This window comes from Eutrigla gurnardus, assembly GCF_963514095.1.
Source record: "Eutrigla gurnardus genome assembly, chromosome: 10".
Classification (NCBI taxonomy): domain Eukaryota; kingdom Metazoa; phylum Chordata; class Actinopteri; order Perciformes; family Triglidae; genus Eutrigla; species Eutrigla gurnardus.
In genome coordinates this window covers 9,522,501-9,540,305 of record NC_139924.1, presented here as the reverse complement: position 1 = coordinate 9,540,305, position 17,805 = coordinate 9,522,501, and the positions used below count along the sequence as shown (strand labels likewise).

The 17,805-nt window shown below is 41.7% G+C and overlaps 1 protein-coding gene across 2 annotated transcripts in view; it reads right to left on the bottom strand.

Annotated features, from left to right (window-relative positions):
* Positions 1 to 1,500: 1,500 nt before the first annotated feature.
* The window catches only part of pde2a (phosphodiesterase 2A), a 116,485-nt gene continuing 100,180 nt past the window's right edge, over positions 1,501 to 17,805 (bottom strand). For both annotated transcript variants that reach the window (XM_084020047.1, XM_084020048.1), the window contains exons 10-31: positions 16,377 to 16,451; positions 16,231 to 16,272; positions 15,537 to 15,605; positions 15,322 to 15,452; positions 12,574 to 12,685; positions 12,394 to 12,433; positions 11,791 to 11,854; positions 11,443 to 11,524; positions 10,971 to 11,145; positions 10,142 to 10,254; positions 8,650 to 8,727; positions 8,423 to 8,545; positions 8,224 to 8,294; positions 7,634 to 7,756; positions 7,467 to 7,554; positions 6,614 to 6,661; positions 6,027 to 6,101; positions 5,806 to 5,905; positions 4,999 to 5,111; positions 3,775 to 3,813; positions 3,494 to 3,600; positions 1,501 to 3,156 (exon numbers count right to left, since the gene is read on the bottom strand). In XM_084020047.1, coding sequence (XP_083876173.1) covers positions 2,922 to 3,156; positions 3,494 to 3,600; positions 3,775 to 3,813; positions 4,999 to 5,111; positions 5,806 to 5,905; positions 6,027 to 6,101; positions 6,614 to 6,661; positions 7,467 to 7,554; positions 7,634 to 7,756; positions 8,224 to 8,294; positions 8,423 to 8,545; positions 8,650 to 8,727; positions 10,142 to 10,254; positions 10,971 to 11,145; positions 11,443 to 11,524; positions 11,791 to 11,854; positions 12,394 to 12,433; positions 12,574 to 12,685; positions 15,322 to 15,452; positions 15,537 to 15,605; positions 16,231 to 16,272; positions 16,377 to 16,451 — 2,103 coding nt within the window. In that variant the 3' untranslated portion in view covers positions 1,501 to 2,921. The remainder of the gene's footprint in view (positions 3,157 to 3,493; positions 3,601 to 3,774; positions 3,814 to 4,998; positions 5,112 to 5,805; positions 5,906 to 6,026; positions 6,102 to 6,613; positions 6,662 to 7,466; positions 7,555 to 7,633; positions 7,757 to 8,223; positions 8,295 to 8,422; positions 8,546 to 8,649; positions 8,728 to 10,141; positions 10,255 to 10,970; positions 11,146 to 11,442; positions 11,525 to 11,790; positions 11,855 to 12,393; positions 12,434 to 12,573; positions 12,686 to 15,321; positions 15,453 to 15,536; positions 15,606 to 16,230; positions 16,273 to 16,376; positions 16,452 to 17,805) is intronic.

Below are 17,805 nucleotides of genomic sequence, written 5' to 3'. Positions count from 1 at the left end.
ATTACAGAATTGAAATACTTCCCATTGTAATAATGACAGACAATCATGTAACATTTTCTTTCTTTTTTAAAACTTTGATATTTACAGCAATTATATCTTTGCCACTTTTAATGATTATGTCACAGGTGATTAATCATTACAATGACAGTACATCACAGGTTAGAGTCCCGCTGTTCTGTGATGATGGGAAATAGTTTGGGTTCATTTATCTGGATAAGCCGCAGTTTCACTGGTCATGATGTATCAGAACGGTTTTCTACGAACACAGCCTTCGACTTCCCTCCAACGTTAGAGAACAAAAATACTTGAAGGTACGCCTGTTTTTCACTTTGCAGCTTGGCCAGGAAGTAGACAATGTTTGCTTGGCACATTTAGCCCTGACTCTCTAAAACAAACATAAAGGGACGTATACACACGCCGTATGAAAAACTGCCCTCCATCTGGACTCTCCAAAGCAGTTATAGATTAAAATCATCACAGGCATTTGAATTTTTTTTTTCAATGGAAACATCATGATCTGACACTAAAATGCCTTTAGAAACCTAATAGACCTAATAATAATTTAACAAGAGGCATATATTTACATAGGAGTCTATGCAACGTCACAGAGGCAGACACTTCATATTGCACATGAAAAAGGCAGGTACGTATGAAACAGTGGTTTAAAAAGAACAGAAGGGGGAAAACCATAGGTGAGAGAGAGAGAGAGAGAGAGAGAGAGAGAGATAGATAGAGAGAGAGAGAGAGAGAGTCTACAAACCTCCCCCTTAACGCAGTCAGCCTCATGAGACCCTTTTTAAAAAAGTGTATATTTAAATCCTATGATTGCTTTTTGATTTTATCTACCTTCATTAATAATAATAATAATAATAATAATAATAATAATAATAATAATAATAATAATAATAATAATAATAAAAAATAATAATACATCGGTTTTATAGCACTTTTCCAGATGCTCAAACGCTGAACACTGAAGAAATTCTGGCAACATAACTTGGGGTTTTGCGTCTGCATCATCACTATCAACTCAACAATCCTCTCTTGATCTCCATACCTCCAGTGCTCTCTCCCTCCCTCTCTCTCTCATCTACACACCCACTCGTCCATCCACTCATTTGCTCACTCACTCTCAGCGCTCCACACACATCCTACATACAGCAGTCGTGTCCGTTACAGAAGTAACTATTCCGTAATGACCTTACACTAACTCTGCAGCATTTCCTATATTTCGAACATTGTAAGGTAAATCTGAATATGGCATTTTGTAACAAAACCCTTTTGGCCCCCTTTTTTATTTATTATAATTTTTTTTTTTTTTACATGAGGCACAATCTGAGATCTTTTCATTTCCTTTGGGATGCAGCAATAGTGAACTGTTGATGCTTCCGGGACAGTCATTTCTATGATGGCTACATCTCTCCTTCTTATTTGGGTACATTGAGAACTGAAAATGAAACGCTGTTGTGTCTACCTAATATCCACCGGTGGTTGTATAAATAACTTAAAATAGAAAGAAGTGAACATGACATCTGAGGTCTTCACACAGGTATTTCACAAATATACATCTTTTGAGCATTGTGATCATTCACTCACCACACTAATACTCAAACTATGTCTATAACAAATATACAACATACATACTAAAACAGACTCTTTATTTCAATTTTCATATATTAAAAGCTCTAAGAAAGGCAGCAAAGATGCGCAATAAGGCAGATCCATATGACACACTCAGTGACACACTCCATATAACACACTCTACTCTGGCACATTTACGCCAACAGATGAGATGGATCTTTTAAAGGGTTTTTAAGCTCTCAATCTAAAGTAGTTTTACTTGGAAATCGTTTAACTTAAAAAGTAAAAAGGAAGTGAGAATGGTGCAAGGGAGTGCGAATGACGGCAGTGGAAAAATAAACCCAGGGTGTGTTTTAGGTCATGAGTGACCTTTGTCTGTAGATGATCATACTTGAAGCTGTGACATGCAGTTAATATGCACAGGGTGCATATTTTGTAATGCTTTACGCATGGAGAGGGGTATTATAGACAGGGATCTGAGACTCATTGATCAGTGATTGTCAATTTGCCCCTGTAACCTCCCCCAAAAAATGAGGAAAAGTGAGTCAATACACATGAGGATTATAATGTTAGTGAATGAACTTAAAATCTCCCTTATACAACGTTATGGTGATGAATTCATTAAACACATTTTGAGGAGGTGAATACAAAAATCTGTTCTAATGGTATAAAATGGACCGCGTTGATTTGTTACCCATGGAGGAATCAACACTGGCGGAGATAAAAGGAGTAATACATGAGGTGTCCATACAGCATGCATTCATAAGCATCAGATGAGGGACTATGGCAGCTGCTTGTGTGTGAACAAAGCTGAGCCATTGAAACCAAAATACGCTATTATAAAACATTTTACAGAAAGTATATAGCACTTTATTTCACTATTACATGAAGTTGAAATAGTCTTTTCCTGTAAGAACAGTTTTTTCTCTGTTGTGTGTCTAAGCAGTATGTGCATGTACATGTGTGTGTGTGTCTGTGTTTTTACAATCTTAATCAGAATCGTATGAATGAACTTGTAACTTGTGGTTAAAATCTTTTTTTCCCCCCAGTATAGCTGCTGGAAAAAGATAAAGTCACCACCTTCTGCTTTCCTGAACTTCAGACACAAGCAACATGTGACATCTAATCACTGAACCGGCACAGATGGATCCGCTCGTTTCCAAATCACTTGTCTGATTCAATTAGCTTGAAACTTCGTCCCGTCCGTTCTGCATGGCCTGCTAAGCATCTAAGTGATTGACAGCAGAGAGATCCCTCCCTCTTAGGTCGCCAAAAAGGTATCCTCAGCCTCTTATTGGCCCACAGAAAACTTCAGCACAACCGTCAGAGGCCCGCTGTTGTCACTGACCCCTCCCGCCTTCTCCATCGTCAAGGCAACCATTGAGGCAGTGGTCGTCGCTCCCGAAAGCACCCTGTGACTGCAGCAGCTCGTATTCCTGGTCCAGGAAGTCTAAGCTGTTGTTGCTAGGCAACCCACGGATGGTGAACTTGTGGGACACTTTGGTCCACTGCTCCCGATTTGCCGCCACTCTCTCGTACAGCTCAGTGGCCTCGGGAAAGAGCTCAGATAGGAGCCTAAAAGGACAGGGGGCAGTGGTGTCAAGTTATTGTGATACTTTATAAATTAACTGTACAAGAGAAGATCTTCACTGTGCAAGCTTGAGACGCTGAAATGTTACAGTCCCAAATACAAGGGTCAGTTGACAACGGTAGCTTAATGACATGTATTTCTTGTATCCTATAGTCTTATTTTCATTAGTGTTGTATTTAGTAAAAAACACAGGAACCCGTTTAATGGCCACTTGGGGGAAATACTTGCAATGTGGGGACCAAGGTCAGTCCTGATCCCAAGACAAAGTGATCAGTGAGGTCGGGATTGGGAGGACGTGGTATTTAAGCTTTTTGTACGCACTTGTAAATGGGCATGGCGATATGTTCCATGAAGCTTATCTGCAGTTCTGGTATATATGCTTTCTCTCTGTCCATCATCTCACTGGGCCGGTTCCCCATGGCTTTTTCCTGCACACACACACACACACACACACACACACACACACACACACACACACACACGCACATAATACAGACGGACGTGAGTAATGAACTCTGCATTTGTGCCAAATAACACCAACTTCAGCCACATATTAAACAATTTGACATGCCGTTGAACAGTCGGTGTACACTGACACATACCAGATCTCCTTGAGAGAAGAACTCTTTATAAATCAGCTCCTGCGGAGACAAAACAGGCAGACATCTGTTATTGTTCATACGGTTTTCATATTCACAGTGACACTGATTAAGTTCCACTTAAAATACAAGATTCTATGAAATGTCACGCAATAAAGCAGTAAATATGAGCTGGAATTCTCCCTAATGACGCATCTCTTCGGGGGTTTGGATTTTCATTTAACTTTAAAATGAGCATAAATGTATTCTAAAATAAAATGTTACAATCTACTATGTATTATCATAATACCATAGTATTACATGGGGCGGTTTAGAGTTTCTCATATTTGCAAATATGACTGTAATTTGTCTATGCTGAATTACAAGCATGCTGTTATCTAAGATAAAATGTGATTCTCTGTGAGGACATTTCACTATTTGGTGTGATTGCTGTATTTTCATTAATCCCCATGCATTTTCTGTCCGGCGACAAAATAATGTACCGACTGAGACCAATACAAGCCAGAATTAACTAGAAATACTGGTCGGTTTCTGGAGTAAGGATTAGAGTGCATTTGCTGTAGGTGTTAAGATTTAGGGTGTAAGATTTAGGACAAGGGTCAGGGGTTTGGTGTTGAAAAGGGGGCAGATCAAGATTACACATAATCCTAAAATGGACTGCAGTTCCAGAATAGAAAATCATGGAATATTTTCAACCGTACAGCCAAGAATCTCATCATCTTTATCGCCCCAGAAAGGGGTCAGTTTTGCTGTATAGTCATTTGACAACTGGACTTTAGGAATCTACTGCTGAAAACAGGACGACACCGTGAAAAAACGTCTTTCTGCTGCACGTCAACCAACAGAGACAGTTTATGAACTGCAGTCCCAAAGCTTTTTCTGTTTTTGTTTGGACTTGCAAAAAGCTCTTGCATGCACCTCTATGTGTGTGTCCACTGATGATTAAATACTAATTATTGTTCTCATTACAAGGTCAGACATCCACTGAGACAAATTTACATTCACTCGAGTTTAGCACACGCCACATACAAGGCGTTTGACAGGAGTATGATCTAAATAGCTGTGCGCTGACATATTCCTCGTTATTCTCCAATTTAGACCGGAGTCATAATGTGGTGACAAATCACGTACGCGCCAAACAAATCAAACTAAACACGCTGAGCTAAACATGTGGTAACATAAAGTACTAATGTAAAGTATAAACATCGGCGTAGACTGTGAACTGACAGCAATCTTGCGTGTGGTTTTCCAGCCCTTGGTTTGGTCCGACAGGTCACATGATGTCATCAACAAGCACAGCAGCATGGAGCGGTGGGTACGGCTTTTTGGGTTGTACCCATCTGAAACACGCACATAGGGAAAAAATATATTGAAAAAATGTCCAAGAAGAAACTGTACGATGTCAAAGGCATCTCAACACTGTGGGTTTCCATTCTGTGTTTCGGTCAAACTGGTTTCATCGTTACACACTCTGCGGTGCAAAGCGAACGCCAACTCATTTAAAAGCTTTTAATGCCCTTTGATTACTCAAACAGCACCCGATTGATTCCACCGGGGAGACATCCACTCAGGATAACCTGTAATTGGTTGCATTCAGGCATATCAAACCAATGGCCAGGAGGTTACAGCCAATTATGTTATATAAGAGTGCAGTAAGCAGCTGTGTCCTCAAACGGGTAAATAGTCCACTAAAAGTAGAGGATTACTAAGTATGTCAGTGATGACGGCTGCAAGTTTGACTTCAGAAAAATAAGTTTTAATTTTCATGTATTATTATGTTTTGTTTTTTTGTGAAGCACTTTGTAAAATTGTTAAGAAAAGTGCTTTATAAATAAAGATAATTCAAGTTTAAGTCAGTTTGTGCTTTTTGTGTGATGCTGATTATTGCTGCGTATTTGTGAGTGATTATTTAGCCCCCCCCCCCAAAAAAAATGTATTTATGAAAAAACTATTGAAGGTTACTTGTGACTCATCACAATATGACAATATATTTCCAAATGTCACCATGTTAGACATGGCTGTGCAACTATGTACCATCGGCCATCTTCTGCAAGTCCTTGAAGATGCGAAGGTGGTGAGCCAGGTCTGTAGCCAGGATGACGTCTCTGATCAAATCCAGCATGCGCGTGTAGTCCTAAAAGAAAACAAATACCAAAAATGACTCTTGCTTGCGCATACAGGGATATCATAATCAAGTGAATGGAAATGAAAAGTGAGAGACATTTGCGACGTGTTAATGTCCGTCTTCGTCTTACCTTCCTGTTGAACTTCTCAAAGATGTTGCAGCCGTGAGTGTTCAGAATGGCGATGGCCTGGGCAAAGTGGTGTCTCTGTCATGGCGAATAAAGCATGATGGGAAAAAAAGGAATGAGCAAAGGAAATTTGAAAATGCAGCTTTGAAGGGAATGTTGAGTCATGTTGCAATGCAACAAGCGCTGAGCTTGATTTTGGCCACTAGGTGGCAGAACAGCACAAAACAACAGTAATAACAGTGAAGTTCATCAACAAAGAAGGAACAAACAATTAAATTAAACTATTTTCACTGTCTACAAAGTGAAACTCAACAAAATGTGAAATATAATGCTCCTGTGAGCATTGATGAATTTAATAATCGTGGTGTGGACTGCATTATATTCAAAGGTTCTTTTAATATTCTGCCCCCCTCATGTATGTTAATGTGAAGCATGAAAAAAACATAAAATACACCTTTCTGCAATAGAATATATAGGAAAACTAACTAAAGTGGATGTTGTATCTGTAATACAGAATGATCCCTCATAGATAGATTTCCAGTCAGCTCTCCCACATCCCTGTGATGTGATGTAACTGGTTGCGCGTTTACCTCCATCACAGATCCCTCTGAGCTGTAGAGAGCAGCCAGCACAGATTGCTGAAAATAGAAACAGACAAACGAATGAAAGCCAATCCTTTTTTTGTGTACACGTCCTCTTGAGTCAAATGAAACAGCATCCGTCAATAAAATCCGTCTCTTTGACCGTGCTTGTCAGCTTGAATATGTAACTTCAAATAGAAGGAGAAAAAAAAAATCACAAAAAAGAAGCTGATACGGTGATGACCTTTGCTGCGATAATGAGAGTTTAGATGCTGGAGGGCTGTAGTGATTATAGATGATGATAGTGGAGCGGATGCTTCTAATCACAATGACATCCCTGTGTTTCACTGGGGCGAAGTCACAGATAAGGAGCTGCACAGAGTCTGATATGACTATGAAGCTGGTTCTCATTCTCCATCCTGAGCATCTAAAAGCATTCCTACGGTGCCGGTGCAGCGCTGCTCTACTTCCCCTCGTTGCATCCTTGTTGATGCTTCATTGTAAGGCCTCTCATAATGAATCCATCTCCTTATACAACCGTAGAATGGAGCACTGCTAGATTTTCTTTATAAAGCCGTTTTACACTAATTGCCTCCATATCCATGTTCTTACTAAGAGCTTTTTCAATTTACAAGCATGGAAGATTCTAGTTCTATTACGCCGTCTTACTAAATGACACTGCTAATTCATTGGTTGATGAAATTTGCTTTTTGTTTTAAGTCTGCGGCATTTTAATGTTATTTTAAAACTTTTGTTTCTTTTTAATCCACTGGAAATTAGATTTTAAATCTAAATGGGACTATCCTGGATTGATAAAATAAATAAATAAATAAATAAAGCAGAAACATAATTGTGCTCTTACTGAGTCGACTTGGAAAGAATTATTGGTGCCACGGTGGTCCAGGTCATGGCACATACAGGACACAAAGAGAGCTAAAATCTCTATTTCCCTGAAAAGAGGAGAGAGAAGAAGAGGTTTAGGACGTTTGGCCTCTTGTGTCACCAGGAGGATGAGCATTTCATACGTACTCGAGGTAGTTGGATAGCCCTAAGTTTTTGTAGAGCAGGTAGCAGAAGTGTGAGACAGAGAAGGCGTGCATCCAGTTGTGGTAGGGAGGGTCCCTGTAGCCTTTCTTCACCATCAGACAGAACCTGACGCCAAAGAAAGCACTTTAATTATCATCTACAACACAGCATGCAACCAGTGGCACATATAGCACATAACCGAGGGATTTCCCTGAATGCAACTCAGTGATTTCTTTATGAGCTATGAAGCAAGTTTGTTCTTGATCTGTTCCTTTCTTTCAATAATAATAAAAAAATGATAACGTTGCTGCCATGCTGATCAATTAGTAATCATCCCACCCACCCAACATACATTCCAATCATTTTCATGCTGCACTGATCAAATCACACTAAAAAGCAGCTGACAAGAATGTGATCATGGAAAACGATTCAAAATAGGGATTCAATAATGAAACCATAGGTAAGAAGGGTGAAACATCAACAGCCAAAAACCCTAAACTATGTTTTAATGGAGACTACTTCAAGTAGCTGGAGGACACATTCATACACGCGGGCTCGTATATGCAGTATATGAATTGATGGAGTTGTCAGACCTGGCGAGAGTGTGCAGGTCAATCTTGTATGTGTTGATGAAACCCATGTCTTCAAACATGCTGAGGATGCACTGCAGACACACACAACAGGATCAGTTACATTTATTTGGTTTCCATTTCTCCCCCTCCCCCGCCTCCTCTACTCTGCGTCTCTAGTCCGTCTCTCGTCTCCTCTCCCTCGTTCTCGTCAACCTCTTACCAACGGCGTGGTGTCGTCAGTCAGCGAGCGAGGCGTGTACGTGAACTCGGCGAAGCAGGGGTGGATCTCCATCACGGGTTCAACCCCCGTCACCAGCAGCTTGGTCACCTCCTCCTCGGAAACCTGCAACGTACACATACTGAATCATATTGAGTAAGTAATACGGACGGTGTCAGTAAACGCACTGCGCCTGTGTGCAAGCCAGATTGTGCAAAATGTGATTTTACCTTCATATGGTACATCATCATCTCGTTGGCCAGGTGGGACCTGAACTGAGCTTCGTGGACTCTCTTGTAGAGCAGGGACTAGAGGAACAAGCAGCACGTTACAGTAACACTGTACACTTTATTTATCCTCACATCAAACCGGCTACTATAGTGCAGTTACACCACCAGCAGGAGCTCAGTCTCCTTCTTTTTTACTTCCTTTTCTAAATAATAATAAAAAAGATCACTAAATAGACTGAGATGATGTTTGGCACCCAAAAGTGCTTGATTTCAAAATAAGGATACATGTTTAGTGATAATATCCACAGAAAAGCACCAGTCCTTTCTCCTGCTTATTATAAATGATCCTGCTGAACCCATTTTTTGTACACCATGATGCAGAGTGAGCATTGATAAATAATGCATGTTTAAATGATTAACGAGCTGCCTGGAAGGCAATTATTTCCCCAATCAAATATCTTTAGAGTTTATAGATAAGCTATTGAGTACCTGCAGTCATGCAAAGGTCAGACGCTACGAGAGCTGCTTAATATGAAGGTGAATCGGAAGTGATGCATAAAATATTATCACAGCTGCGCTTACTGTATCGGCTCCTTCTTTCCTTCCTTTAGCTACGGTTATCTGTGCTTTAAGTCAGTCTCCATTACACTGCCTTTCACATGGCACATTATGTGAAACCATTTGTACATCCTTTTAAAAAAATCAATAAATTGTGAGACTGCCTGACGGCAATCTTAGGGGCCGGGTAAACGGATCCATTAAATACATTTTAATCAATACTTCCACTACGTTGTTGTTAAAGTCGCCGCAGTAACGAGAAATAGAAGACCTGTTGATCTGAGATAGATCCAAATTAGAAATCAATGCACTCGTCGTCGTCACAAGCTACGTTCGCTAGCGTAGCTGGATGTGCGTTCACGGGTTTGCAGCAGTCACACAACTCCACCATGAAAGCAACTAAGTTCCATCACACGGAATCTTTTTAAATTCTCCTCGAGCCTTTGTTCCGCTCCACCTTGACTGAGCATCGTGCTCCGACTGAACTGATCCCATTTTGCCAGATAGGATCGATCTTTCTGACATCACTAACAAAAGATCTACCCCACTGTTTTAGGGAGCAAGAGATCCGACTACATGTTGTACACCGTAAACAGGTTTTTTTCTTCTCTGCACTTTATTTCATCCCTCCCATGTAGTCAGATACCGAGCACTAAGGTGCACGGAACGGAGATCACATTATTATACATGACATTCATTTTGAGACCCAAGATATCATTTTGATGAGTATTTAGCTTAAAACATGCTGTGTTTAGTCCCTTTTAAATGTTCACACTTTTTAATGCTGCGGTTCAATTGTTAATACATTTTTTCTGACTAGTCATGTTAATTTTAAGAAACTGAGTGACTGCACTAAATAAATGTACTGCAAACGATTTATTATTCATCATACCGAACTAGAAAATGTGCAGCGGGTCGGTTCTTTCAGACTTACATGGGCGATGCTGATGCCACAGTAGATGGAGAAGGCCGTGGCCAGGTCCTCGTCGAAGCGGTTGAACCACGGCCCGTTCATTTTATTCACCAACTCAGCCACTCCGATCACCTCTAGACCAAGGAGGATTCAAAGGAAGGGGAAGAAGTAAAGAAAGGTGAGACATCGAGGGAGGCGATGAGTTGAAGAAAGAAAGGAGAAAAAGTTGGTGATGACAGAGAGCAGAAGAAATAAAGAGTCAAGGACGAGGAAAACGAGGCACGGAACGCAACAGACGTTGAATCGTTTAAGTTACTTACGATCATTTCACAGTGGAGCCGAACCTAATAGCACGTAAAGCAGTTCACACTCTTTGTCTGAGAGTTTTCTATATAGAGACAAATCACAGAATCTAAAGTAAAGAAGTAGGGAGCACCGTCTAAATTAATGTACCTTCTAAATATGGAGGATGGTAGTCTCTTCAATCTGCACTTTATGGACTTTAACATTTAGGAGGTAAGGATGTGATGTAACAACTCCCTGTGCTATTCTGAGAGAGCACCTGAGTGGAAACACTGCTTTATTTTGAAAAGGAAGAGTAAATATGTGCTGCGGAGGACAACAGAGGGGCGACTACCAATAGTGTCATAAAACTAAATTGGATTCATTTTTATATTATCAGCATTCTTACAGGTAATAGATGTCGCCACATCATGTTCAAATACAGCATAAACACATGTATTTCTAACGCCCTGCACTAACCCGTATGGAAGGTGCTTTACAAATACAGTGTGACGTGCACGTCGAAGCCAAACAATATTTGCGTGTCTGTCGGTTCAGTTCCGAGTACCGTTGTTCTCGTCTTTGATGGGGAAGCAGAGGATGTTGCGAGTCTTGAAGCCCGTGCTGTCGTCCACGCCGCGGTAGAAGAGGGGGTGGGAATAGGCGTCCTTAATGTTGAGGATCTGACCGGTGGTTGCCACGTGACCTGCAATACCCTGATCCGCTGGGATACGAAACTCCTTCTGCACACACACACACACACAATGGCATATGTCACCTAGAGACACAAATACTGTTTTTGATTGATTGTTGACGTACAGTCAGACAGGAAATGTGGGAGCGTAACAAATAATTTGACGTCCTGCATCCTGGTGTGGATAGGGACCTTTCTTGAATGTCATTCCCTATTTCTCTCTCCCGTCATCCCCTGTCTGTCTTTGCTGTCAACTTGCTAATACAGGCATGAAATCACTCCTCAAAAAGGTCACAGGAAAGACACATGCACCTGTCTGTCTGTCTGTGGAGCTGGATGTTCATACCTCCTCGTCACTAACCACGCCCCCGTCGAACACCTTCGCCACCAACTCATGACTGACGCGATCCAGCAGGAACACCGAACAGCTGGAGAGACGGAGAGACGCGGAGTCAGAGCAGCGGAAGAAGGCGTTTCATCTCCTTCCGTAACGTTAATTAAAAGCGGCAAGTCGGTTAAGAACAAATTGCCAAGATAGCCTTCTCACATGGAGATAAAGACGTTCACACTCTTTCACACAAAACACACACACACACACACACACACGCGCACACACACACACACACACACACACACACACACACACACACACACACACGGAAACGTCTCTTTGAAGATGAATCAGAGGGCTTACATCTCGGCATCACTGAGGTTCCTGGCCTCCACTATAATTTCCTGTAACAGCACTGACACGTCATCTGTGAGAGAGAGAGAGAGAGAGAGAGAGAGAGAGAGAGAGAGAGAGAGAGAGAGAGAGAGAGAGAGAGACAGAGAGAGAGAGAAAACAGAGGAAATTAAAGGAATAACAGCAAAGCCCAGATGGACAGAAACACAGATTATACAGTGATCTGTGGTGGATTAGTTGAACAAGCAGATAACAGCTTTTTATAATCAACGGTTCTGTACTGTGAGGGGGCAATTTGCTCCACCGGCGGATCAATTCTTTGCACCTGCAATCACGATGACTCATCTATGACTGTTGTGATATAGATGATATAGTTGGTGCCTACTGTTGGAGCGGAATCCAAACGACTCTTTGTTATTAGACAATAGGGAGGCGGAGCCAGCGCATAATGCCCTTCTGATTTTACGGTTATGATCCTGGGTGTAATCACCTTTTCGGTAATATCTCATTCAATTAGGTGCGGCATTCGTTTCACTAGGCGATCACTTATAATCGGCCATTAAACGCAAATTGTCCGACAACGCTCTTTCTTCACAGACGGGCAGGACTTACCCAAGTGTGTGAAGAGATTCTTGGCCACTTGTAAGAGCGCCTGTGAGGAGAAAACAGCGGACATGCAAAGCGGTTTAACTCTGAGCATGATTACGTGTGCATGCGATATGTGTGAGTGTGTGTGTATCTGTGAGTGTGTGTGTATCTGTGTGTGTGTGTGTGTGTGGGGGGGCAGAATACCTGGCACTCCACTTTGAGTTTCTGTTCTTTCTGGAAGGCCAACGTTGAAGTTAGGACAGTTGACGTGTAGCAGAAACAGTGCTGGATTGCATGCTCATCTGCCTCTGTGTGTCTGCAGCACACACACACACACACACACACACACACACACACACACACACACACACACACACACACACACACACAGTTGCATGATATATCTGAATTTAGACGGATATTCATACAACACATACCCGACATTTTCCTAAAATGTGTAAGAAAGTAATGTTGAAATGGTAAATTAATCGATTGTTTGAGGGAATTAATCTGCAACTAATTTGATGGTGGATTCATCATTTTTCAAGCAACTCATTCTCTGGTTCCAGCGTCCCAATAAATAATTAGTTATTTCTTCCATTTCATGTAATTGTAAACTGAAAACAAGAGCTCATTTTGTATCAGTGAGTACGTATACTCAATTACTGTACAGTTTTAAAGTACTTGTATTTCCAATTTTATATGTCACCTCCATTACATGTCAGTGGGAAATCCTGTGCTTTTCACTTCACTATTTTTGTTTGAGCAGCTAAAGTTACTTTTAAGATCAAGATTTTACGTGTAAAAGATGATCCGTTTCTAAATTATACATTGTTATAGATTAAACTAACCAACAATATATAAAGCTGCTAAAATAACAGATCAATGAAGAGCACATGTCTCATGTAGCCTAATATTCCAATAATACATATATGACACATGCAACACTGGAGCCATTTTTAATGAGGAGTGCGTTTGCTTTTGACACTTTGACACAAGTTTACTACAAAAGATCATTACTTTTTTCACTACTGTATTTTACAGATCAAACAATTAATGAAAATTGATCATGAAAAAAATTGCAGCCCTCAAAAAAAGACAAAGTGCCTAATTATTGACTTAAAAGCACAGATGTAAACCACTTAGAGCCGTGTTAGAAGTTACTATAATCTGTCTTAATGACTGAAAACAGAACCAAACTCTGGTTTCCTGCAGTTGGTGAATGTGAGCGCCCCCTCCTTTAAAATGACTTTACACTGTTAAGCTGGCAAAGGAAGACTGAAATGATCTGCAGTGACCACAGTGATGCTGGTCATCGCCTGCAGTTGCCTCTCTTCTCCTACAGAGGGCAGTGGCACGTTGATGTCCGGAGCCCTATGTGGCATTGGGGGGTTTAATTCCCTGAGCTTAGACTCCCAGGAAACCGAGTAAAGGGAGGCAGGATTTGACCCCCGACCCTGGAAAAGGCCTGGGGAGTTCAATTTAAGTTCATAGTCTGAACACTTCTCAGTCTAGCAAATCAGGCTTGTGAATCGTTTTCTGTGGTTCCAGCTAGTTATAAGCAATCTAGACAGAAAACAATAAAAAATAGAGAATGAAAATCAGCAGGAGTCCAGAAGCAGCAAGAAAATGCACAAAGCTTCAAACAGACAGAAATTGGTATTGATGAGAAAGACCTGTTTGGTCTAGGTGATGCTGCCAGGCTGCGGTTTCTCAGAGGTACAATCAGAATGAGACGATGCCTCAGAAATAAATCCAACACCCAAATAATATGGCCTTCCCAAAATTGCTGCCAACTTAACTTTCAATGTAAAACCAAATTTTGTCATGGCTTAATAAATCCTCAAATGCTTAAAGTGCTGCTTTGGGGGCACAGGTTTATCATGAGGTCATTATTTAGTGGTGTACATCCATATTTAGTGTTCTTTTCTGCTGCCTGTCACCAAAACTGAGGTATGGACCTGTCGCTGGTGTTTTAATATGTCGTCATGCACCTGTGTCTGAGGGTAAGAACAACAAACAACTACAAAATTGCATGTGCATATCCAGTCTGTAGGAGGGGCGTCTTTATATGCCTCGACTAAAACCTGGATGACTGAGCTTAAAGCGAAGGATAGATTTATCACATTTTATGCACAGTTGCAAATACGGTCCTGCTGCTGTTACTATGGTAATGAGATGCCATCTCAATCATGAGAGGGAGAAATTATAGGCCATGATCCCTTCTCATCTATCTCAAAGTCTTCAAAGGGAGCGGCACAGGAAGAGAATGCAAAGGAGAGGGATTAGATAGATAGATAGATAGATAGATAGATAGATAGATAGATAGATAGATAGAAAAAACTTTCCTCACACTTCCAGATTGTTTCTTTAACAAAGACACAAACAGACACAGCTGGAGTGTGTTTTTTCAGACTTCTATATTCAGGAGAGAGTAGCATTGCTCCTGGCAGTGTCACACACACACACACACACACACACACACACACACACACACACACACACACACACACACACACACACACACACACACAGAAACATGCCAAACCATGGTGCCAAACCACCCGCCGTCAGACTCATGACCTGACTCTGTATCATCACATAGCCAGCCCATCTGCAGCAAATGCTCTGCTGCTACATGCTCAACAAATCTGAGCTGTTGAGCTCAAACAATCAGGCCTACGCGTCGCAAAATTACTGAAAGCCGCTGTCAGATAAATCTTTGTATCTAGCGTGAGTCAACGCTTCAGGAATTAGGAAAAGCCAGATCATCTTCCGACTGACATCCCAGCATTTTAAATATACTTCAGCAATAAGCCATCGCTGGCTAAGTTAGGGGGATTTTTGATGCAAGTCAAGAGATAAAAAAAGGAGTAAAAGAAGGTTAAAGATACCTCACAGTATAAACAAAGACTTTCACATCCATCCATACATACATACATCCATACATACCTCTGCCCACCCTGCTTGTTGAAGGCGCACGCCAGCGCCACCACTTGCCCGGTGGCCCTGCTGGCCACTGGTACACACAGCAAGGAGGAGATCTCACAGCCCAACATGCTGGACAGCTGCCGACGCTCCTCCTGAGAGGACGAGAGTCAGACAGATCAGTTCAATTCAAAGACAGAATAGATGGGTAGACGGAGGGATAAGATGCCTATACGTACTGCACTGATGTCCTGGAGTGTGATCGACTTCTTCTTCTCGACAACCTGACCAAAGCGTCCGAACATCAGCTGAACAGAGGGGAGAAAAAGAGCGAGATGAAGAAAATCTGAGCGATCTGTGAGGGTGGGAGAGCAGAACGGTTGAGGGAGTCCCCGGAGATTCTTTTAGGCCTAAAATATTTAAATAAAGGTTTGTGATATTACCACGAATAACCAAACTAAGGTGCATTTTTCTCTGTATTTTTCACTGTTCTTATATCTCTCTACACCAAGCCCGATCGAGATCTCACTCATCATTTGGCCTACACGGTCTATTCACACCATAATGGAAAAGCCTGTTAAAAATGCTATGTGCGCATCCACAACCAGGAGACCCAAAGGAAGTGATTACTTGCCCAAATTTCATAATTATAACCCCCTGCCAGGGATTATAAAAGATTACATGTGGGGGTGTTTAATCTATCGTGTCACTCAAAGAGACCTACACGCTGGGTTACAACACTTGCATTAAAAGTAGGTTTTTTTTAACCCTCCTTTATATAAGTAAGTGTACCGCCTAATGGATGAAAACACAAGTGAGTGAACGACTGACTTAATGAAGGCATGATGTACTTAACAGGGAACAAAGAACACAAAAAGACCAACAGATACAAATAATGACCGAATTATTGAGTAATTATTGTATTTCACTCACCGAGAAGCTCATCTCCTCCTCCAGGACTTTGTCTCCAACTACCTAAAGGATGCAAAGGTCAAAGGTCAAAGCTTATTCAATTCAGTCATTGCTAACGCCGTAGCTAGCATTTATTTGGGTTATTTAGGGTTCATTTGCATGTGTACCTGGCAGAAAAGTTGGTGGTTGTCCTCGGATACCAGTAGCAAACAACAACACTGCGACTGAGTCTGCTGCTGCAGCTGAAGCAGAACACAAAAAAACATATTCAATCACCCCGACAACAACAAAAAACCCTTTATCAGATTCAGATTGTATTTTAAAGCCTTGATTCAAGATGTTTTGGAGTGTAGTCGAGATGCGAACATGAGATTAGAAATTAGCAGACGAGGGTGAACGACTGGGGATCGGGGTCGGACAGGAATTCAATATAATCGTCTTGCTGTAGCATCAGATTGCAGATAAAGGCACATTTCTATTATTTACAGAAAATACACAATTTTCCCACACCCAAAATCTGGAATAAATATAGAGCTTTGGAGAGATTTAAAAATGTAATGATTTAAATAATTCCCATTAATATTGCATTATTTACGTATCACTTCATCTCTCTGTATGTGAGCTCCACATTCCCACCGTGTAAATAAGAGAAAACACGTAAACGGAGAAGGAGAGAGCGTGCTGCTGTGCTCCCTAAGACCTGCGGAGCCACAACCAATGCTCTGCTGCCGACACGTTCATTCATAGCCTGAAATTCACTGAGGTGGGGAACTCGTAAACACAAGTACATGCATGGTGATGACAGAAATACTTGAGGTACACAAGCATATGTACATGATCACACACCCACACACAGTCATAAGAGCTGCATTTCCTCACACATTCTTCTTCTCTGTAAGCCACAGCGCTGGATGGAGAACAAGCAGGGAGAGGATATATACACCAGCCACTGCCAACACACTCTCCCCCCAGTCACACACACACACACACATGAACTGACGAACACACACACGCACAAAAGCAAGTCGCTGCACCCACACATCATAACAAAGCCTCGCACCCCCCTTTTTCTTCCCAAATAACATTAATCCCATGAGAGCTGCCCCAAGCACTTCCCAACAAACTGACGATTCGTCAGAGGCAACAATCTCCTCGTCCCCCCTCTCTCCCCTCACCTCTCCCCCCCCCCCCCCCCCTCTTTTTACAACTGTAGCAATAAACAGGCAAAACAAATCATGTCAGTTTAAAACCCCTACGGCCTTTTGTACCATCATGACTTCCCTCGGTCCCTTCCTTCCATCCAGGAAAAAATACTTCTTTTAGATGCGTCAAAGACGAATGTTTTACATGCAGGCTGCACCGCTGCTGCTGCTGCGGCGCTGGTGTTCGACTCCATGGATTTAGTCCTGCAGCGTCAAGGTAGCACGGAAGGTCAGGTAAATGTTTAGAAAAATTACTCTTTTTTTTCCATCCATCCATCCATCGTCTACCGTTTATCTTGTATTCAGGGTTGCAGGGGGGGGGGCGGAGCCGATCCCAGCTGTCATTGGGCGAAGGCAGGGTACACCCTGGAGACAGGACGCCAGTCTATCACAG